The sequence below is a fragment of the Labrus mixtus genome, unplaced genomic scaffold, assembly GCF_963584025.1.
Source record: "Labrus mixtus unplaced genomic scaffold, fLabMix1.1 SCAFFOLD_125, whole genome shotgun sequence".
NCBI classification, from domain to species: Eukaryota; Metazoa; Chordata; class Actinopteri; order Labriformes; family Labridae; genus Labrus; species Labrus mixtus.
The window spans coordinates 10,001-33,665 of NW_026870156.1; the positions used below are offsets into that span (position 1 = coordinate 10,001).

General features: G+C 39.3%; 1 protein-coding gene across 1 annotated transcript in view; it reads left to right on the forward strand.

The window, feature by feature from the left end:
• LOC132964700 (NADH dehydrogenase [ubiquinone] iron-sulfur protein 3, mitochondrial-like) overlaps nucleotides 1–3,474 on the forward strand; it is a 4,136-nt gene extending 662 nt beyond the window's left edge. The window contains exons 2-4 of the mRNA XM_061033658.1: nucleotides 624–843; nucleotides 1,393–1,542; nucleotides 1,710–3,474. Coding sequence (XP_060889641.1) covers nucleotides 624–843; nucleotides 1,393–1,542; nucleotides 1,710–1,919 — 580 coding nt within the window. The 3' untranslated portion in view covers nucleotides 1,920–3,474. The remainder of the gene's footprint in view (nucleotides 1–623; nucleotides 844–1,392; nucleotides 1,543–1,709) is intronic.
• Nucleotides 3,475–23,665: the final 20,191 nt, after the last annotated feature.

Below are 23,665 nucleotides of genomic sequence, written 5' to 3' on the forward strand. Positions count from 1 at the left end.
GACTATGAAATTGTAAATGTATACCAGAAAGATTAACTTAATGTGTATAAATTTAGGATGTCAATTAAAAAAAAAAACAGTAAATCATTTAGTTGATCTTGTTTTGTAGGACAGCATGCAAACCTGCCTCATGGCCTGTATACATACAGTATACGGCCCCCCGTTTTTCTTTTTAAGATTTATTTTTGTGCCTTTATTGTAGAGATAGGATAGTGGATAGAGTCTGAAATCAGGGAAAGAAGTCATTTAAGGATACCTTTCCGATAGAAAAGGACAGCTGTCATTAAAATGTATACTTTATTGATCCCGCGAGGGGAAATTCGTTTTTTACACTCTGTCTAGTAAACATGCTACACAAACATAGGCTGAAATACACACACATGCACAAATAGGATCCTATGGACATGCACTAATGGAGGGGTCTCAGAGTGAGGGGGCTGCCCACAGCGGGCTGGACTTGGTCCGTGCCGGGACTTGAGCCGGCGCCCCTCCGATTCCCAACCCAGGTCCCTACAGACTGAGCTACTGCCGCCCACAATATTTAGGCTAGTCAAAGAGACTGGGCCTTAAATGGGGAGGGGCTTTAAAAAAAAAAGAAGTATGGTAGAGAAATAAATAGATAGCAGTGTTTCCTCTTTTTTAACAATTAGGGGTGGTGGCCTGGTCCCCGGCGGGGGATTGAATGAATGTGAGTTTTGTGTGATTAGAGCTGTCGTTGTTGAATTGTCCTCTTTTCTTTATGCAGCCACCGTCAGGCCCAAGGATGCCGTCACTCACAACCAGCTGACAGCGTTTGGGGAGTATGTGTCCGAAATGATGCCCAAATACATCCAGCAGGTTCAGGTCAGTTCATCTGCTTCTTTATGAACATTATATACTAGAGTGCTTTTCACATAATATGCAGCCCTGTAAATTTCAATGTGTTGCAATATTTGTCTTTATACTCATGTTACGTGTAGTTTAGCAGAATCACAACATCAACAAAAGAGCAGAGAAGAACATACTGGAGAACAGGAAACTTAATGCAGCTGTTCAATTACGTGCGCAGAGATCGCACCGGTCATGTGCATACAGTCTGTGATTGTGCACGGATTGCAGGGAATAAACGTCACACCCTCCCACTCTCTCTTCGGATTTTTTTTATGCCGTTTATTTTTTAGAGAAAGAACAGTGGCTAGGGTCATATATATCGTGGGAAAGGAGCCACACGGCCGCCAGCTTTGAGGGCTATAGCCTCAGTACATGGGGCGCGCAACCAACCACTAGGCTACAGGCGCCCCTAAGAACTCAGAGATTTTATCATGCTGTGTTCTAACATCAGTTCACTCAAACTTCATGCAGAACAAATTGAGACCACTTGAGCTAAATGCATTTACTCATTTGGATGTGTAGGTGACCTGTTATAATGAGCTGGAGGTGATGATCCATCCTGATGGCGTTGTCCCTGTGCTGACCTTCCTGAGGGACCACACCAACGCCCAGTTCAGGAACATGATCGACCTGACGCCTGTCGACATCCCCTCACGGCAGAACCGCTTTGAGGTAGCTGTCAAACCACGGACACACAGACAGAGACTGATTCGGCTTTTATTCTTTCTACACTTTTTTTTACTTTTCTTCTAACAATATTTCTGTGCCTGTTCTGGTTCTCTTAAGATACATTTAAGTTGTCTGAATGTTGTTGATAATGTGTCTTTGTTGCTTCACAGATTGTGTACAACCTGCTGTCGCTGCGCTACAACTCCCGTATCCGTGTTAAGACGTACACAGATGAGTTAACCCCTGTGGACTCTGCTGTGCCGGTCCACATGGCTGCAAACTGGTACGAGAGGGAGCTGAGTCAGAACCTGCAGGCCCAGTCTGAAGAGTCAGCATTTATTTATTTGAATCCCACGTCAGTCTTTCTCAGTGGGGACTAAAAAAAGGGGGGGAAAAAACCTGGGTTCAAATGACTGACAACTAGAAGAAGTTTTGGATTTGTTTCAGTAGATTGTTTCATCCTGCAGCCATGAAACAGTCTGTGATGGCTGCAAAATAATGTTCAGGGGAAATGAGACAACTTCAACTCAGTCAAGTTTGTATGTATTGCACGTTTAAGACAGCGTCTGCTGGCGCACTCACACTAGGCCCAGTTGTCCCGTACCGTGCTAAAGCCAATCGCTTCGTCCAAGCATGCCAGGGGAAGTGTATCGTGCACTAGTCAAATGAACTGGACTTTAGGGGTGAAGCATGTGAGTGCGCCCTAAGAGGCAGAACCAGACTCATGATGGACAGCCGTCTGCTGAGATTGTGTTGGGATAGAGGGAGATGCAGGAAGAAGAGAAGGATAGAGACAAACAACAAAGAATACGATCTATTTATAGCTACAATGTCAGTTGATCAGTGCACCTTTTAAATTTGTTATAAAAAAACTGAATTCCTCTTTAGCGAGTCAAATAGATTAGCTGGAGTAATTGTGTGATTTTGGCGTTTCTGTGTGTTTTGCCAGGTGTGGGACATGTTCGGTGTGTTCTTCGCCAACCACCCAGACCTGAGGCGTATTCTGACCGACTACGGCTTCGAGGGTCATCCCTTCAGGAAGGACTTTCCTCTCTCGGGATACGTGGAGGTGAGTGCTGACAACAACACGTCCTGCTGCAACAGTGCAGCTTGGTCTGTTTTAATCTGCCTCATCGGTGAATTAATCATTTTGTTTCCTTCCAAAAATAAATGCAGTAGTATTGGCATGGTGTCAGTGAGACTGGCAGGATGGAAGCTGTGCCCAGACGTTTAGTCTCAACCTCTGCTGGAGCCTGTGTTTGTGTTTTTTTATTCAATTATTTATAGAGCTCATGGTAATGAAGTCAGGGCTCCCACCGGCCCTGAACACATCCTCTATAGTTCCTGCCAAGAAAGGATAATTTATCCTCAAAGTACTTTCAGTAGTACTTTAAGTGCATCTATTTCCTTGAAGGAATAAATAATTAAATTAGCCTCTTAGATCTGGTTTTAAAAATGTATCATCTGGTCAGGATCTCATAAAAGAAAAAGCTCCTTGTGGATTATTTCTTGTTACATTTTTTAGTTTTTTTTTAGTCTTTGGGATGCATCAATGATAACCTCAAAAACCCTCAAACTGCTTTGAAGAGATGTAAACATGCATTCATATTGACAACTGACGCGTGTCTCCCTCCTCAGGTGCGCTATGATGACAAGGTGAAGCGCGTGGTGGCTGAGCCCGTGGAGCTGTCGCAGGAGTTCAGGAAGTTTGACCTGAACACGCCCTGGGAGGTTTTCCCGGCGCACAGGGAGCCCAAAGACGCCCCGCCCAAACTGGAGGCTGGAGAGGCTCCTGAGAAGAAATGACGTCCCTCATGATTCATCCCCACGTTCTGTCTGTCCGAGTCATTTTGGGATCCCCCGCCCCCCAACTGAACAAAGCCACCTGAATATTTATGTAAATAAAACTAAGAATAAAACAATCCTGAAAAGAGATTTTTTTGTGGTGCTGTAAGTTATCTGGTCAACTGTGTGTGTACACCTGAACTTTACCCCTCTAAATGTGACTCCACATTTCATCCCTTACCCTTACAACCTTCTAAAATCAGCTGCTGATATTTCAGCATCCTCTTTTCTGGTTTCAGCATTTCAGTGTGTCTCCTTGCTGCCTGGATTTCCTCCTGATTAGGCCCAGTCGTCATGGTTTATTTTGCCTTTGTCAGATAGGAAAGATGAAGAGAGACAGGAAAAGTTGGGAGGAGAGAGTGGTGGGCGACATGCAGCAAAAGGCTGACAACCGTCGCTGTGAAGAGGACTACAGCCTCCATACGTGGGGCGTGCGACTATCGGCTCCCCGTCATCGTTTATTTTGACAAAGATTTTCTAAACTTCAGGCTAAGAAAGCTTAAAGAAAAATAGACCTAATAAAAAGAGGACAAGGGGGTGTTCAGAATTTTTGGCCATTTATTTGATCAACTGAATCATTCGATCGTTTGCTAAATTGACTGAATTATGAATCATCATTTCAATAATTACTAAGAGTCTTTAAGACCTATAAAAACTTTCTCTGTAAAGCGTACATTTGTGACACATGCTGGATAATGTCACTGAAACAGCTGAAGAGAGCACACTTGCTGTTCCCAACCCACTTTTGCCATCACTATGGACACACAAGCAGGTGTACCTATGTAATATACTGTAGGTTAATTAATCAATCCTATAGGGGTGAACTGTTGCCTGTATTATTTATTTATTTATTTATATCTTATAGTCACTGTTGAATATTTATAAACTAAACACAAATTACAAACTCATTCAATAAATTGATCAATCTAAAATCAACTAAAAGAAAGTGGTCATGATAGAAAGATAATTCAACATCTTGTGTTCAACTCCTACAAAGTGAAGTTTTCCCGCGCCGCGAGCCGCCTCCCCTCCTCCTCCCCCTCCCCTTCGCGTGAGCTATGTGAGCTGCAGACAGACAGCAGGGAGATGAGGAGCGGCCTTTAAGGTAAGCAAACTTGATGTTTCTTTTAAGAGTTTATCAGGTTTTTATGCCATGTGGTTCATCCAGTCATGTTATGACAGTGAACTCACAAAAAATGTGAAACTGATAATTTTCTGTGAAGTTGGTGAAGATAAATTGATATTTATCCACAAAGCTAACTAACGTTAGCTAACGTGCAACTCGCTAGCTAACGTTAGCTAGCGAGTTGCACTCTGGCTAAGTAAGCTGGGTAGAAAACAAGCTTTAGCAAGTTGTTCTGGTGATGGATAGTCTTATTAAACATCAGAATAACTGAACTGCAGCAAGCCACCATCAAGACTGTCATTTCAAGGTAATATTAGCAGGGTTGCCAACTTTCAGGAATTGCTTGGTGTGAGATTAGTTAGGGAGTGGTAGGATGGACACTGAAACATGATATTAAACGGTCACCTGGGCTAAATTATTAAAGACAGTAGTATTGATAAGCTCTGACATTACTGGTTCTTTTATCTGTACTTTTTTTAATGTTTTGGTGTCATTTCTCTGTGTCAGAGCTGACAGCTCAGACACAGAGAGGAGCTCCTCATACTCTTTACTGTAAGTACAATAAACCTTCAGGAGAAAAATGCCAGTGCTTTATCAATACACCTGTTCAACGAGCATAAACATGTAAATATGTAGAAAGTGATATTTCAATCTGCTCTGTCCCCAGTCATTTAACTGTTTAGCTTATTGTGCCAGTATCTTAAAATCTGACAAATACTGACTGATGTCTGTGTTCTAAATTCTTTCTAAACTTCACTCAGTATTTTAATGTTAGGAATATGATTTATTATATACAGTGGGTCCGGAAAGTATTCAGACCCCTTTACATTTTTCACTCTTTGTTTCATTGCAGCCATTTGCTAAAATCAAAAAAGTTCATTGTATTTCTCATTAATGTACACTCAGCACCCCATCTTGACAGAAAAAAAACAGAAATGTAGAAATATTTGCTAATTTATTAAAAAAGAAAAACTGAAATATCACATGGTCATAAGTATTCAGACCCTTTGCTGTGACACTCATATTTAACTCACATGCTGTCCATTTCTTCTGATCCTCCTTGAGATGGTTCTGCTCCTTCATTGGAGTCCAGCTGTGTTTAATTAAACTGATTGGACTTGATTAGGAAAGGCACACACCTGTCTATATAAGACCTTACAGCTCACAGTGCATGTCAGAGCAAATGAGAATCGTGAGGTCGAAGGAACTGCCCAGGTGTGAAAAACTTGTTGCATCATTCCCAAGAAGACTCATGGCTGTACTAGCTCAGAAGGGTGCTTCTACTCAATACTGAGCAAAGGGTCTGAATACTTATGACCATGTGATATTTCAGTTTTTCTTTTTTAATAAATTTGCAAAAATTTCTACATTTCTGTTTTTTTTCTGTCAAGATGGGGTGCTGAGTGTACATTAATGAGAAATAAAATGAACTTTTTTGATTTTAGCAAATGGCTGCAATGAAACAGAGTGAAAAATGTAAAGGGGTCTGAATACTTTCCGGACCCACTGTATATAGATATATTCTTGTGTGCATAATAAAATAACGAGTGTGTGTGAGAGAAGGGTAAATACCTTGAGCTACACACTGAGGATCACAACAGGTTTCCTCCAGGTAAATCCACTGCATTTGCTACTTAAGAGATTTGATTATGAGGGTAAAAAGCCTGCATTAGTTTGTGACTAAGCTATCAATATAAAATGTATATCCTGGTATAAAGGAAACTAATAAATGTATGTTAGCTTAACTGGGTGGCTCACATATGTTAATTATACATGAAATATTCTGTCAAACAGATGATATGGCTGGCAATGAAGCGATAATGGAGAGATCTGTGAGGAGAAGACGAGTCCGTCCTCAACAGGATGCCGAACAACACATTAAACTGAAAACTGACAAGGCTGGTCTCACAGAGCATTTTATCAACCCATACAAAGGTAAGTTCTTACATTTTGCAAGTAGTGTTTGTGTCAGTTGTACACAGCCTATTAATAATAATAATGTTGAATTACACTATGTAAATTCAAAATTCATCATTGCTTCCTATGCGTATCTCATTTACACAAGGCTACTTTGTACTGGCAGTGTGGATTGGCTATTAACATTTTAAAGCTGGGTTAGACAACTTTTTAGAGCCATTTTGGTTATATTTAGTGAAAGTCTTTTACCTTGCAAAACATGGGAGTTGCTAGTCTACCACCGCCTCAATTAATTAGTTAGATTAGTTTAAGCCCAGTTCAGACCAAAGATTTGCGACGAGACGAAACGAAACCGTTTTAGAACGTTGCAGGTAAACGTTGCAGCAGTGTGAACTGGCCCGTTTCGTCTCGAATCAAACCGGCTGATGTTGTCGCCTGTGACTCAACTTGTCAAGTCTCCAGCAGCTGATTTTAGAATGTAAGTCATAGCCAATCAGCTCGTAGCAAAGTCTGCTGGTTGAAATGGCAGTTTGGGATGGAGGCTCAATGAGAGAGAGAGAGAGAGGGTTGAGCGAGTATACACTTAATAGGGAGAGGGAGCGCAGTAATCGAGAACAAAGCAGTGAATCAGGGAAATAAAACGATATTTAGATATTTTAGTTTCATCACTACTAGAAATGTAGCTGTAGCAAGTATCTCTTTGTCCTCATTTATATTTTATGATGCTACAAATTCTATACAGTTACGAAAAAAGCCTGAAAAGTCAGAAGTTTCATATACACAGCAACATAAACTTGCCTTTAGCTGACATTAATAATTAACGTGTATTTCTCTCGGTTTAACAGCATTAGCAAGTGATGGTGGCAGCACTGGCAAGCAAACACAAAAATATGTAATTTTAAAAAACACCAAAGTTAACCACTCACAAAGCTAACATTAGTAGCAAACTAACGTTGATAGCTTATGCAGCTGAGCTTAACATGTTTGCTAACTTGACGGACCTATCTGGGTGCGTTTTCAGCTTCCTGATAAAATTTGATGTGGTCGATCCAGCGCCCTTTATGTTCATATTACAGACGTTGTATTCGGTGATTATTTTGTTTAGGCTTTGCGTGAAGTTATTAAAGCCAGGCGATATGACAAATGGTAATAAAACTGCAGCAGCAGCAGCAGCAGCAGGTGATGTGCTCACCATGGTGTCACCTGTGGAGCGTGGCCGCTCGCGCACCAGAGGGAATGACATTCTGCTTGTGATGTTAATGCACCAAAAAGTACAAAAATAAAAAGATTGTGCACAAGTCCCAAATCTCAAGTCTGAGTCGAGTCTCAAGTCTTTGGGGGGCGAGTCCAAGTCAAGTCTCAAGTCACATTTGTGTGCAACTTAAAGTTATACTCTGTAAGATTTTCATCTATTTAATTGCCTTTTAAGTTACTATCTATCAAAGAGTGAGTTAAAACAATGGTGATTGATCATATGACCCACTAATGAAAGTACTTCTACTTGCCTTTTTGCCAAGTTTTTCAATATCTGTGTCTGTGGCGACAGTCCCGGGCTAGATGTAATAGGCCGCCATGTTAGTGACGCTGCTGACAGCGGTTGGTCTGTCGGCCGAGATCGTCACTAACGGTTATGCTGCGTTCACTTGTAAACGGAAATTGGGAACTTCCAACTTCTGAGTCAGGCTTGTAGTAAGGGCAGAAGTGTAATAGGAACATGTGTGTATGGATTTAAGAGGGTAACATATAGACATAGGGGACGGACTGGAAGTAGAGAGGTGAATGTGTTTCAATAAAGTTTACAAAAGAGCAAAAAAAAAAAAAAGTCAACACATATTGACCGTGAACGTGACAAGATGGAGGGCTCTGAAAGAACAGGCTCGCCTGCAATTACATCTTACTGTCAAAGAGGCCGCTAGAAACAATGTATCTCAAATGTTATGGCGTACAAGTTTAAGTGCTACTCAAGTCCAAGTCTGAAACTCAAGTCCCCATCTCTGATAGGGTATTTTTATGTTACACTACTGTTGCACAGCTTTGCCTTAGCTTGCAAAGTATTAGGCTCCAATTTGAAAGATGGTAGACTGTGCTAGTGGATAAAAAATAGTAATTGGTGTTTTTTCTTACTTTAAAGGTCGAGGTGTGCTTGCTGTGGAGGTTTTCAACAAAGGAGATTTCGTGCTTGAATACCGTGGTAAACTTTTCAAACAGGATGGTCTTCTTACGAAGAACTACAATGACACAGAAGCAGTATTCCTGTTTGACTTCAAATGGAAAGGGGGATGTTGGTGGTAAGTTATAATAAATATGCTTTTGTTGGCAGGTGTAATACATTACAATAGTTTTAGGAAATGAGCTTTGAATGGCCTGTTAACCTAAGGATATCCCAATTTCTAACAAACCATGCAAGAGACTCACCACCCCGGTAGTACCCTGTAAATGTATATTGCTGCAAGCTACCTCAATTGTTTGCTCAGCTTTCAAATAAAACGTGCCCTTCTTAACACTGTAGCCAAACAAAGTAGGTAACTTCTACTCTTAACATCAATATTCTTTTCCTTAAGTCTTGATGCATCTGTTGAAGACAAGTCACTGGGAAGGCTTGTGAATGATGACCACATCAAGCCTAACTGTAGGATAAAAGCTATTGATGTTGGTGGGATGCCACATCTTTGCCTGTTTGCCCTAAGAGACATCGCCCCAGGTGAAGAAATAACTTACAATTACGGGGATTCAGACTGGCCTTGGCGCAGACAGGTACAATTTGTTTAATGTTGATAATAGTTGTTTTGGTCATTTTCAGATGAAACTGATCTCATTGTGTCTTGAGATTTGACCTATATCATGATTGTTTTAATTTTTTTCCGGTTTCCTTTTCCAGCAGAAAATGGCACCTGATGTCAGCGAGCAGCTGACACCTGATGTCAGGGACAGACCTCAGGTAGGGGCCAGTTTATAAAATACTACTTAATCTCTTAGAGATTGTAAGGTATTTGTTCTCAGTGTAGTACTCAGTGGGTTTCAGAGTATGTATTATTGTCCAGTGTTTCTCTTATGACAACCCAAGTAGTAATGTACTGTAAGGACAATGATCTGTGTTTGGAATGTCTCCTAAAGTACTGACAGACTTACATACTGGTGTTTTAACATTATACATAGATGAATGTCCCCAATTAGGTATGAGTAGCTTGTGTGTGTGTGTGTGTGAGTTTGAACGACCCCAAAAGTAATAATATAATAATAATAATAACAATAATAATAATAATTATTATTATTATTATTGTTATTATTATTATCTTTATATATAGAGCACTCTTCTTAATCCATATGACAAAGTGCTTCATAAAGGCATCAAAATGAAATTCATAAAATCATCACGTTTTAAAAGAAAACATATAGAAAACAATTTAGTGTCTAAAACCCAATGCATATCAAGATGCATATCACATGCTGTCCATTTCTTCTGATCCTCCTTGAGATGGTTCTGCTCCTTCATTGGAGTCCAGCTGTGTTTAATTAAACTGATTGGACTTGATTAGGAAAGGCACACACCTGTCTATATAAGACCTTACAGCTCACAGTGCATGTCAGAGCAAATGAGAATCATGAGGTCGAAGGAACTGCCCAGGTGTGAAAAACTTGTTGCATCATTCCCAAGAAGACTCATGGCTGTACTAGCTCAGAAGGGTGCTTCTACTCAATACTGAGCAAAGGGTCTGAATACTTATGACCATGTGATATTTCAGTTTTTCTTTTTTAATAAATTTGCAAAAATTTCTACATTTCTGTTTTTTTTCTGTCAAGATGGGGTGCTGAGTGTACATTAATGAGAAATAAAATGAACTTTTTTGATTTTAGCAAATGGCTGCAATGAAACAGAGTGAAAAATGTAAAGGGGTCTGAATACTTTCCGGACCCACTGTATATAGATATATTCTTGTGTGCATAATAAAATAACGAGTGTGTGTGAGAGAAGGGTAAATACCTTGAGCTACACACTGAGGATCACAACAGGTTTCCTCCAGGTAAATCCACTGCATTTGCTACTTAAGAGATTTGATTATGAGGGTAAAAAGCCTGCATTAGTTTGTGACTAAGCTATCAATATAAAATGTATATCCTGGTATAAAGGAAACTAATAAATGTATGTTAGCTTAACTGGGTGGCTCACATATGTTAATTATACATGAAATATTCTGTCAAACAGATGATATGGCTGGCAATGAAGCGATAATGGAGAGATCTGTGAGGAGAAGACGAGTCCGTCCTCAACAGGATGCCGAACAACACATTAAACTGAAAACTGACAAGGCTGGTCTCACAGAGCATTTTATCAACCCATACAAAGGTAAGTTCTTACATTTTGCAAGTAGTGTTTGTGTCAGTTGTACACAGCCTATTAATAATAATAATAATGTTGAATTACACTATGTAAATTCAAAATTCATCATTGCTTCCTATGCGTATCTCATTTACACAAGGCTACTTTGTACTGGCAGTGTGGATTGGCTATTAACATTTTAAAGCTGGGTTAGACAACTTTTTAGAGCCATTTTGGTTATATTTAGTGAAAGTCTTTTACCTTGCAAAACATGGGAGTTGCTAGTCTACCACCGCCTCAATTAATTAGTTAGATTAGTTTAAGCCCAGTTCAGACCAAAGATTTGCGACGAGACGAAACGAAACCGTTTTAGAACGTTGCAGGTAAACGTTGCAGCAGTGTGAACTGGCCCGTTTCGTCTCGAATCAAACCGGCTGATGTTGTCGCCTGTGACTCAACTTGTCAAGTCTCCAGCAGCTGATTTTAGAATGTAAGTCATAGCCAATCAGCTCGTAGCAAAGTCTGCTGGTTGAAATGGCAGTTTGGGATGGAGGCTCAATGAGAGAGAGAGAGAGAGGGTTGAGCGAGTATACACTTAATAGGGAGAGGGAGCGCAGTAATCGAGAACAAAGCAGTGAATCAGGGAAATAAAACGATATTTAGATATTTTAGTTTCATCACTACTAGAAATGTAGCTGTAGCAAGTATCTCTTTGTCCTCATTTATATTTTATGATGCTACAAATTCTATACAGTTACGAAAAAAGCCTGAAAAGTCAGAAGTTTCATATACACAGCAACATAAACTTGCCTTTAGCTGACATTAATAATTAACGTGTATTTCTCTCGGTTTAACAGCATTAGCAAGTGATGGTGGCAGCACTGGCAAGCAAACACAAAAATATGTAATTTTAAAAAACACCAAAGTTAACCACTCACAAAGCTAACATTAGTAGCAAACTAACGTTGATAGCTTATGCAGCTGAGCTTAACATGTTTGCTAACTTGACGGACCTATCTGGGTGCGTTTTCAGCTTCCTGATAAAATTTGATGTGGTCGATCCAGCGCCCTTTATGTTCATATTACAGACGTTGTATTCGGTGATTATTTTGTTTAGGCTTTGCGTGAAGTTATTAAAGCCAGGCGATATGACAAATGGTAATAAAACTGCAGCAGCAGCAGCAGCAGCAGGTGATGTGCTCACCATGGTGTCACCTGTGGAGCGTGGCCGCTCGCGCACCAGAGGGAATGACATTCTGCTTGTGATGTTAATGCACCAAAAAGTACAAAAATAAAAAGATTGTGCACAAGTCCCAAATCTCAAGTCTGAGTCGAGTCTCAAGTCTTTGGGGGGCGAGTCCAAGTCAAGTCTCAAGTCACATTTGTGTGCAACTTAAAGTTATACTCTGTAAGATTTTCATCTATTTAATTGCCTTTTAAGTTACTATCTATCAAAGAGTGAGTTAAAACAATGGTGATTGATCATATGACCCACTAATGAAAGTACTTCTACTTGCCTTTTTGCCAAGTTTTTCAATATCTGTGTCTGTGGCGACAGTCCCGGGCTAGATGTAATAGGCCGCCATGTTAGTGACGCTGCTGACAGCGGTTGGTCTGTCGGCCGAGATCGTCACTAACGGTTATGCTGCGTTCACTTGTAAACGGAAATTGGGAACTTCCAACTTCTGAGTCAGGCTTGTAGTAAGGGCAGAAGTGTAATAGGAACATGTGTGTATGGATTTAAGAGGGTAACATATAGACATAGGGGACGGACTGGAAGTAGAGAGGTGAATGTGTTTCAATAAAGTTTACAAAAGAGCAAAAAAAAAAAAAAGTCAACACATATTGACCGTGAACGTGACAAGATGGAGGGCTCTGAAAGAACAGGCTCGCCTGCAATTACATCTTACTGTCAAAGAGGCCGCTAGAAACAATGTATCTCAAATGTTATGGCGTACAAGTTTAAGTGCTACTCAAGTCCAAGTCTGAAACTCAAGTCCCCATCTCTGATAGGGTATGTTTATGTTACACTACTGTTGCACAGCTTTGCCTTAGCTTGCAAAGTATTAGGCTCCAATTTGAAAGATGGTAGACTGTGCTAGTGGATAAAAAATAGTAATTGGTGTTTTTTCTTACTTTAAAGGTCGAGGTGTGCTTGCTGTGGAGGTTTTCAACAAAGGAGATTTTGTGCTTGAATACCGTGGTAAACTTTTCAAACAGGATGGTCTTCTTACGAAGAACTACAATGACACAGAAGCAGTATTCCTGTTTGACTTCAAATGGAAAGGGGGATGTTGGTGGTAAGTTATAATAAATATGCTTTTGTTGGCAGGTGTAATACATTACAATAGTTTTAGGAAATGAGCTTTGAATGGCCTGTTAACTTAAGGATATCCCAATTTCTAACAAACCATGCAAGAGACTCACCACCCCGGTAGTACCCTGTAAATGTATATTGCTGCAAGCTACCTCAATTGTTTGCTCAGCTTTCAAATAAAACGTGCCCTTCTTAACACTGTAGCCAAACAAAGTAGGTAACTTCTACTCTTAACATCAATATTCTTTTCCTTAAGTCTTGATGCATCTGTTGAAGACAAGTCACTGGGAAGGCTTGTGAATGATGACCACATCAAGCCTAACTGTAGGATAAAAGCTATTGATGTTGGTGGGATGCCACATCTTTGCCTGTTTGCCCATTAAGACATCGCCCCAGGTGAAGAAATACCTTACAATTACGGGGATTCAGACTGGCCTTGGCGCAGACAGGTACAATTTGTTTAATGTTGATAATAGTTGTTTTGGTCATTTTCAGATGAAACTGATCTCATTGTGTCTTGAGATTTGACCTATATCATGATTGTTTTAATTTTTTTCCGGTTTCCTTTTCCAGCAGAAAATGGCACCTGATGTCAGCGAGCAGCTGACACCTGATGTCAGGGACAGACCTCAGGTAGGGGCCAGTTTATAAAATACTACTTAATCTCTTAGAGATTGTAAGGTATTTGTTCTCAGTGTAGTACTCAGTGGGTTTCAGAGTATGTATTATTGTCCAGTGTTTCTCTTATGACAACCCAAGTAGTAATGTACTGTAAGGACAATGATCTGTGTTTGGAATGTCTCCTAAAGTACTGACAGACTTACATACTGGTGTTTTAACATTATACATAGATGAATGTCCCCAATTAGGTATGAGTAGCTTGTGTGTGTGTGTGTGTGAGTTTGAACGACCCCAAAAGTAATAATATAATAATAATAATAACAATAATAATAATAATAATTATTATTATTATTGTTATTATTATTATCTTTATATATAGAGCACTCTTCTTAATCCATATGACAAAGTGCTTCATAAAGGCATCAAAATGAAATTCATAAAATCATCACGTTTTAAAAGAAAACATATAGAAAACAATTTAGTGTCTAAAACCCAATGCATATCAAGATGCATATCACATGCTGTCCATTTCTTCTGATCCTCCTTGAGATGGTTCTGCTCCTTCATTGGAGTCCAGCTGTGTTTAATTAAACTGATTGGACTTGATTAGGAAAGGCACACACCTGTCTATATAAGACCTTACAGCTCACAGTGCATGTCAGAGCAAATGAGAATCATGAGGTCGAAGGAACTGCCCAGGTGTGAAAAACTTGTTGCATCATTCCCAAGAAGACTCATGGCTGTACTAGCTCAGAAGGGTGCTTCTACTCAATACTGAGCAAAGGGTCTGAATACTTATGACCATGTGATATTTCAGTTTTTCTTTTTTAATAAATTTGCAAAAATTTCTACATTTCTGTTTTTTTTCTGTCAAGATGGGGTGCTGAGTGTACATTAATGAGAAATAAAATGAACTTTTTTGATTTTAGCAAATGGCTGCAATGAAACAGAGTGAAAAATGTAAAGGGGTCTGAATACTTTCCGGACCCACTGTATATAGATATATTCTTGTGTGCATAATAAAATAACGAGTGTGTGTGAGAGAAGGGTAAATACCTTGAGCTACACACTGAGGATCACAACAGGTTTCCTCCAGGTAAATCCACTGCATTTGCTACTTAAGAGATTTGATTATGAGGGTAAAAAGCCTGCATTAGTTTGTGACTAAGCTATCAATATAAAATGTATATCCTGGTATAAAGGAAACTAATAAATGTATGTTAGCTTAACTGGGTGGCTCACATATGTTAATTATACATGAAATATTCTGTCAAACAGATGATATGGCTGGCAATGAAGCGATAATGGAGAGATCTGTGAGGAGAAGACGAGTCCGTCCTCAACAGGATGCCGAACAACACATTAAACTGAAAACTGACAAGGCTGGTCTCACAGAGCATTTTATCAACCCCTACAAAGGTAAGTTCTTACATTTTGCAAGTAGTGTTTGTGTCAGTTGTACACAGCCTATTAATAATAATAATAATGTTGAATTACACTATGTAAATTCAAAATTCATCATTGCTTCCTATGCGTATCTCATTTACACAAGGCTACTTTGTACTGGCAGTGTGGATTGGCTATTAACATTTTAAAGCTGGGTTAGACAACTTTTTAGAGCCATTTTGGTTATATTTAGTGAAAGTCTTTTACCTTGCAAAACATGGGAGTTGCTAGTCTACCACCGCCTCAATTAATTAGTTAGATTAGTTTAAGCCCAGTTCAGACCAAAGATTTGCGACGAGACGAAACGAAACCGTTTTAGAACGTTGCAGGTAAACGTTGCAGCAGTGTGAACTGGCCCGTTTCGTCTCGAATCAAACCGGCTGATGTTGTCGCCTGTGACTCAACTTGTCAAGTCTCCAGCAGCTGATTTTAGAATGTAAGTCATAGCCAATCAGCTCGTAGCAAAGTCTGCTGGTTGAAATGGCAGTTTGGGATGGAGGCTCAATGAGAGAGAGAGAGAGAGGGTTGAGCGAGTATACACTTAATAGGGAGAGGGAGCGCAGTAATCGAGAACAAAGCAGTGAATCAGGGAAATAAAACGATATTTAGATATTTTAGTTTCATCACTACTAGAAATGTAGCTGTAGCAAGTATCTCTTTGTCCTCATTTATATTTTATGATGCTACAAATTCTATACAGTTACGAAAAAAGCCTGAAAAGTCAGAAGTTTCATATACACAGCAACATAAACTTGCCTTTAGCTGACATTAATAATTAACGTGTATTTCTCTCGGTTTAACAGCATTAGCAAGTGATGGTGGCAGCACTGGCAAGCAAACACAAAAATATGTAATTTTAAAAAACACCAAAGTTAACCACTCACAAAGCTAACATTAGTAGCAAACTAACGTTGATAGCTTATGCAGCTGAGCTTAACATGTTTGCTAACTTGACGGACCTATCTGGGTGCGTTTTCAGCTTCCTGATAAAATTTGATGTGGTCGATCCAGCGCCCTTTATGTTCATATTACAGACGTTGTATTCGGTGATTATTTTGTTTAGGCTTTGCGTGAAGTTATTAAAGCCAGGCGATATGACAAATGGTAATAAAACTGCAGCAGCAGCAGCAGCAGCAGGTGATGTGCTCACCATGGTGTCACCTGTGGAGCGTGGCCGCTCGCGCACCAGAGGGAATGACATTCTGCTTGTGATGTTAATGCACCAAAAAGTACAAAAATAAAAAGATTGTGCACAAGTCCCAAATCTCAAGTCTGAGTCGAGTCTCAAGTCTTTGGGGGGCGAGTCCAAGTCAAGTCTCAAGTCACATTTGTGTGCAACTTAAAGTTATACTCTGTAAGATTTTCATCTATTTAATTGCCTTTTAAGTTACTATCTATCAAAGAGTGAGTTAAAACAATGGTGATTGATCATATGACCCACTAATGAAAGTACTTCTACTTGCCTTTTTGCCAAGTTTTTCAATATCTGTGTCTGTGGCGACAGTCCCGGGCTAGATGTAATAGGCCGCCATGTTAGTGACGCTGCTGACAGCGGTTGGTCTGTCGGCCGAGATCGTCACTAACGGTTATGCTGCGTTCACTTGTAAACGGAAATTGGGAACTTCCAACTTCTGAGTCAGGCTTGTAGTAAGGGCAGAAGTGTAATAGGAACATGTGTGTATGGATTTAAGAGGGTAACATATAGACATAGGGGACGGACTGGAAGTAGAGAGGTGAATGTGTTTCAATAAAGTTTACAAAAGAGCAAAAAAAAAAAAAAGTCAACACATATTGACCGTGAACGTGACAAGATGGAGGGCTCTGAAAGAACAGGCTCGCCTGCAATTACATCTTACTGTCAAAGAGGCCGCTAGAAACAATGTATCTCAAATGTTATGGCGTACAAGTTTAAGTGCTACTCAAGTCCAAGTCTGAAACTCAAGTCCCCATCTCTGATAGGGTATGTTTATGTTACACTACTGTTGCACAGCTTTGCCTTAGCTTGCAAAGTATTAGGCTCCAATTTGAAAGATGGTAGACTGTGCTAGTGGATAAAAAATAGTAATTGGTGTTTTTTCTTACTTTAAAGGTCGAGGTGTGCTTGCTGTGGAGGTTTTCAACAAAGGAGATTTCGTGCTTGAATACCGTGGTAAACTTTTCAAACAGGATGGTCTTCTTACGAAGAACTACAATGACACAGAAGCAGTATTCCTGTTTGACTTCAAATGGAAAGGGGGATGTTGGTGGTAAGTTATAATAAATATGCTTTTGTTGGCAGGTGTAATACATTACAATAGTTTTAGGAAATGAGCTTTGAATGGCCTGTTAACTTAAGGATATCCCAATTTCTAACAAACCATGCAAGAGACTCACCACCCCGGTAGTACCCTGTAAATGTATATTGCTGCAAGCTACCTCAATTGTTTGCTCAGCTTTCAAATAAAACGTGCCCTTCTTAACACTGTAGCCAAACAAAGTAGGTAACTTCTACTCTTAACATCAATATTCTTTTCCTTAAGTCTTGATGCATCTGTTGAAGACAAGTCACTGGGAAGGCTTGTGAATGATGACCACATCAAGCCTAACTGTAGGATAAAAGCTATTGATGTTGGTGGGATGCCACATCTTTGCCTGTTTGCCCATTAAGACATCGCCCCAGGTGAAGAAATACCTTACAATTACGGGGATTCAGACTGGCCTTGGCGCAGACAGGTACAATTTGTTTAATGTTGATAATAGTTGTTTTGGTCATTTTCAGATGAAACTGATCTCATTGTGTCTTGAGATTTGACCTATATCATGATTGTTTTAATTTTTTTCCGGTTTCCTTTTCCAGCAGAAAATGGCACCTGATGTCAGCGAGCAGCTGACACCTGATGTCAGGGACAGACCTCAGGTAGGGGCCAGTTTATAAAATACTACTTAATCTCTTAGAGATTGTAAGGTATTTGTTCTCAGTGTAGTACTCAGTGGGTTTCAGAGTATGTATTATTGTCCAGTGTTTCTCTTATGACAACCCAAGTAGTAATGTACTGTAAGGACAATGATCTGTGTTTGGAATGTCTCCTAAAGTACTGACAGACTTACATACTGGTGTTTTAACATTATACATAGATGAATGTCCCCAATTAGGTATGAGTAGCTTGTGTGTGTGTGTGTGAGTTTGAACGACCCCAAAAGTAATAATATAATAATAATAATAATAATAACAATAATAATAATAATTATTATTATTATTATTGTTATTATTATCTTTATATATAGAGCACTCTTCTTAATCCATATGACAAAGTGCTTCATAAAGGCATCAAAATGAAATTCATAAAATCATCACGTTTTAAAAGAAAACATAGAAAACAATTTAGTGTCTAAAACCCAATGCATATCAAGATGCATATCACATGCTGTCCATTTCTTCTGATCCTCCTTGAGATGGTTCTGCTCCTTCATTGGAGTCCAGCTGTGTTTAATTAAACTGATTGGACTTGATTAGGAAAGGCACACACCTGTCTATATAAGACCTTACAGCTCACAGTGCATGTCAGAGCAAATGAGAATCATGAGGTCGAAGGAACTGCCCAGGTGTGAAAAACTTGTTGCATCATTCCCAAGAAGACTCATGGCTGTACTAGCTCAGAAGGGTGCTTCTACTCAATACTGAGCAAAGGGTCTGAATACTTATGACCATGTGATATTTCAGTTTTTCTTTTTTAATAAATTTGCAAAAATTTCTACATTTCTGTTTTTTTTCTGTCAAGATGGGGTGCTGAGTGTACATTAATGAGAAATAAAATGAACTTTTTTGATTTTAGCAAATGGCTGCAATGAAACAGAGTGAAAAATGTAAAGGGGTCTGAATACTTTCCGGACCCACTGTATATAGATATATTCTTGTGTGCATAATAAAATAACGAGTGTGTGTGAGAGAAGGGTAAATACCTTGAGCTACACACTGAGGATCACAACAGGTTTCCTCCAGGTAAATCCACTGCATTTGCTACTTAAGAGATTTGATTATGAGGGTAAAAAGCCTGCATTAGTTTGTGACTAAGCTATCAATATAAAATGTATATCCTGGTATAAAGGAAACTAATAAATGTATGTTAGCTTAACTGGGTGGCTCACATATGTTAATTATACATGAAATATTCTGTCAAACAGATGATATGGCTGGCAATGAAGCGATAATGGAGAGATCTGTGAGGAGAAGACGAGTCCGTCCTCAACAGGATGCCGAACAACACATTAAACTGAAAACTGACAAGGCTGGTCTCACAGAGCATTTTATCAACCCATACAAAGGTAAGTTCTTACATTTTGCAAGTAGTGTTTGTGTCAGTTGTACACAGCCTATTAATAATAATAATGTTGAATTACACTATGTAAATTCAAAATTCATCATTGCTTCCTATGCGTATCTCATTTACACAAGGCTACTTTGTACTGGCAGTGTGGATTGGCTATTAACATTTTAAAGCTGGGTTAGACAACTTTTTAGAGCCATTTTGGTTATATTTAGTGAAAGTCTTTTACCTTGCAAAACATGGGAGTTGCTAGTCTACCACCGCCTCAATTAATTAGTTAGATTAGTTTAAGCCCAGTTCAGACCAAAGATTTGCGACGAGACGAAACGAAACCGTTTTAGAACGTTGCAGGTAAACGTTGCAGCAGTGTGAACTGGCCCGTTTCGTCTCGAATCAAACCGGCTGATGTTGTCGCCTGTGACTCAACTTGTCAAGTCTCCAGCAGCTGATTTTAGAATGTTAGTCATAGCCAATCAGCTCGTAGCAAAGTCTGCTGGTTGAAATGGCAGTTTGGGATGGAGGCTCAATGAGAGAGAGAGAGAGAGGGTTGAGCGAGTATACACTTAATAGGGAGAGGGAGCGCAGTAATCGAGAACAAAGCAGTGAATCAGGGAAATAAAACGATATTTAGATATTTTAGTTTCATCACTACTAGAAATGTAGCTGTAGCAAGTATCTCTTTGTCCTCATTTATATTTTATGATGCTACAAATTCTATACAGTTACGAAAAAAGCCTGAAAAGTCAGAAGTTTCATATACACAGCAACATAAACTTGCCTTTAGCTGACATTAATAATTAACGTGTATTTCTCTCGGTTTAACAGCATTAGCAAGTGATGGTGGCAGCACTGGCAAGCAAACACAAAAATATGTAATTTTAAAAAACACCAAAGTTAACCACTCACAAAGCTAACATTAGTAGCAAACTAACGTTGATAGCTTATGCAGCTGAGCTTAACATGTTTGCTAACTTGACGGACCTATCTGGGTGCGTTTTCAGCTTCCTGATAAAATTTGATGTGGTCGATCCAGCGCCCTTTATGTTCATATTACAGACGTTGTATTCGGTGATTATTTTGTTTAGGCTTTGCGTGAAGTTATTAAAGCCAGGCGATATGACAAATGGTAATAAAACTGCAGCAGCAGCAGCAGCAGCAGGTGATGTGCTCACCATGGTGTCACCTGTGGAGCGTGGCCGCTCGCGCACCAGAGGGAATGACATTCTGCTTGTGATGTTAATGCACCAAAAAGTACAAAAATAAAAAGATTGTGCACAAGTCCCAAATCTCAAGTCTGAGTCGAGTCTCAAGTCTTTGGGGGGCGAGTCCAAGTCAAGTCTCAAGTCACATTTGTGTGCAACTTAAAGTTATACTCTGTAAGATTTTCATCTATTTAATTGCCTTTTAAGTTACTATCTATCAAAGAGTGAGTTAAAACAATGGTGATTGATCATATGACCCACTAATGAAAGCACTTCTACTTGCCTTTTTGCCAAGTTTTTCAATATCTGTGTCTGTGGCGACAGTCCCGGGCTAGATGTAATAGGCCGCCATGTTAGTGACGCTGCTGACAGCGGTTGGTCTGTCGGCCGAGATCGTCACTAACGGTTATGCTGCGTTCACTTGTAAACGGAAATTGGGAACTTCCAACTTCTGAGTCAGGCTTGTAGTAAGGGCAGAAGTGTAATAGGAACATGTGTGTATGGATTTAAGAGGGTAACATATAGACATAGGGGACGGACTGGAAGTAGAGAGGTGAATGTGTTTCAATAAAGTTTACAAAAGAGCAAAAAAAAAAAAAAGTCAACACATATTGACCGTGAACGTGACAAGATGGAGGGCTCTGAAAGAACAGGCTCGCCTGCAATTACATCTTACTGTCAAAGAGGCCGCTAGAAACAATGTATCTCAAATGTTATGGCGTACAAGTTTAAGTGCTACTCAAGTCCAAGTCTGAAACTCAAGTCCCCATCTCTGATAGGGTATGTTTATGTTACACTACTGTTGCACAGCTTTGCCTTAGCTTGCAAAGTATTAGGCTCCAATTTGAAAGATGGTAGACTGTGCTAGTGGATAAAAAATAGTAATTGGTGTTTTTTCTTACTTTAAAGGTCGAGGTGTGCTTGCTGTGGAGGTTTTCAACAAAGGAGATTTTGTGCTTGAATACCGTGGTAAACTTTTCAAACAGGATGGTCTTCTTACGAAGAACTACAATGACACAGAAGCAGTATTCCTGTTTGACTTCAAATGGAAAGGGGGATGTTGGTGGTAAGTTATAATAAATATGCTTTTGTTGGCAGGTGTAATACATTACAATAGTTTTAGGAAATGAGCTTTGAATGGCCTGTTAACTTAAGGATATCCCAATTTCTAACAAACCATGCAAGAGACTCACCACCCCGGTAGTACCCTGTAAATGTATATTGCTGCAAGCTACCTCAATTGTTTGCTCAGCTTTCAAATAAAACGTGCCCTTCTTAACACTGTAGCCAAACAAAGTAGGTAACTTCTACTCTTAACATCAATATTCTTTTCCTTAAGTCTTGATGCATCTGTTGAAGACAAGTCACTGGGAAGGCTTGTGAATGATGACCACATCAAGCCTAACTGTAGGATAAAAGCTATTGATGTTGGTGGGATGCCACATCTTTGCCTGTTTGCCCATTAAGACATCGCCCCAGGTGAAGAAATACCTTACAATTACGGGGATTCAGACTGGCCTTGGCGCAGACAGGTACAATTTGTTTAATGTTGATAATAGTTGTTTTGGTCATTTTCAGATGAAACTGATCTCATTGTGTCTTGAGATTTGACCTATATCATGATTGTTTTAATTTTTTTCCGGTTTCCTTTTCCAGCAGAAAATGGCACCTGATGTCAGCGAGCAGCTGACACCTGATGTCAGGGACAGACCTCAGGTAGGGGCCAGTTTATAAAATACTACTTAATCTCTTAGAGATTGTAAGGTATTTGTTCTCAGTGTAGTACTCAGTGGGTTTCAGAGTATGTATTATTGTCCAGTGTTTCTCTTATGACAACCCAAGTAGTAATGTACTGTAAGGACAATGATCTGTGTTTGGAATGTCTCCTAAAGTACTGACAGACTTACATACTGGTGTTTTAACATTATACATAGATGAATGTCCCCAATTAGGTATGAGTAGCTTGTGTGTGTGTGTGAGTTTGAACGACCCCAAAAGTAATAATATAATAATAATAATAACAATAATAATAATAATAATTATTATTATTGTTATTATTATTATCTTTATATATAGAGCACTCTTCTTAATCCATATGACAAAGTGCTTCATAAAGGCATCAAAATGAAATTCATAAAATCATCACGTTTTAAAAGAAAACATATAGAAAACAATTTAGTGTCTAAAACCCAATGCATATCAAGATGCATATCACATGCTGTCCATTTCTTCTGATCCTCCTTGAGATGGTTCTGCTCCTTCATTGGAGTCCAGCTGTGTTTAATTAAACTGATTGGACTTGATTAGGAAAGGCACACACCTGTCTATATAAGACCTTACAGCTCACAGTGCATGTCAGAGCAAATGAGAATCATGAGGTCGAAGGAACTGCCCAGGTGTGAAAAACTTGTTGCATCATTCCCAAGAAGACTCATGGCTGTACTAGCTCAGAAGGGTGCTTCTACTCAATACTGAGCAAAGGGTCTGAATACTTATGACCATGTGATATTTCAGTTTTTCTTTTTTAATAAATTTGCAAAAATTTCTACATTTCTGTTTTTTTTCTGTCAAGATGGGGTGCTGAGTGTACATTAATGAGAAATAAAATGAACTTTTTTGATTTTAGCAAATGGCTGCAATGAAACAGAGTGAAAAATGTAAAGGGGTCTGAATACTTTCCGGACCCACTGTATATAGATATATTCTTGTGTGCATAATAAAATAACGAGTGTGTGTGAGAGAAGGGTAAATACCTTGAGCTACACACTGAGGATCACAACAGGTTTCCTCCAGGTAAATCCACTGCATTTGCTACTTAAGAGATTTGATTATGAGGGTAAAAAGCCTGCATTAGTTTGTGACTAAGCTATCAATATAAAATGTATATCCTGGTATAAAGGAAACTAATAAATGTATGTTAGCTTAACTGGGTGGCTCACATATGTTAATTATACATGAAATATTCTGTCAAACAGATGATATGGCTGGCAATGAAGCGATAATGGAGAGATCTGTGAGGAGAAGACGAGT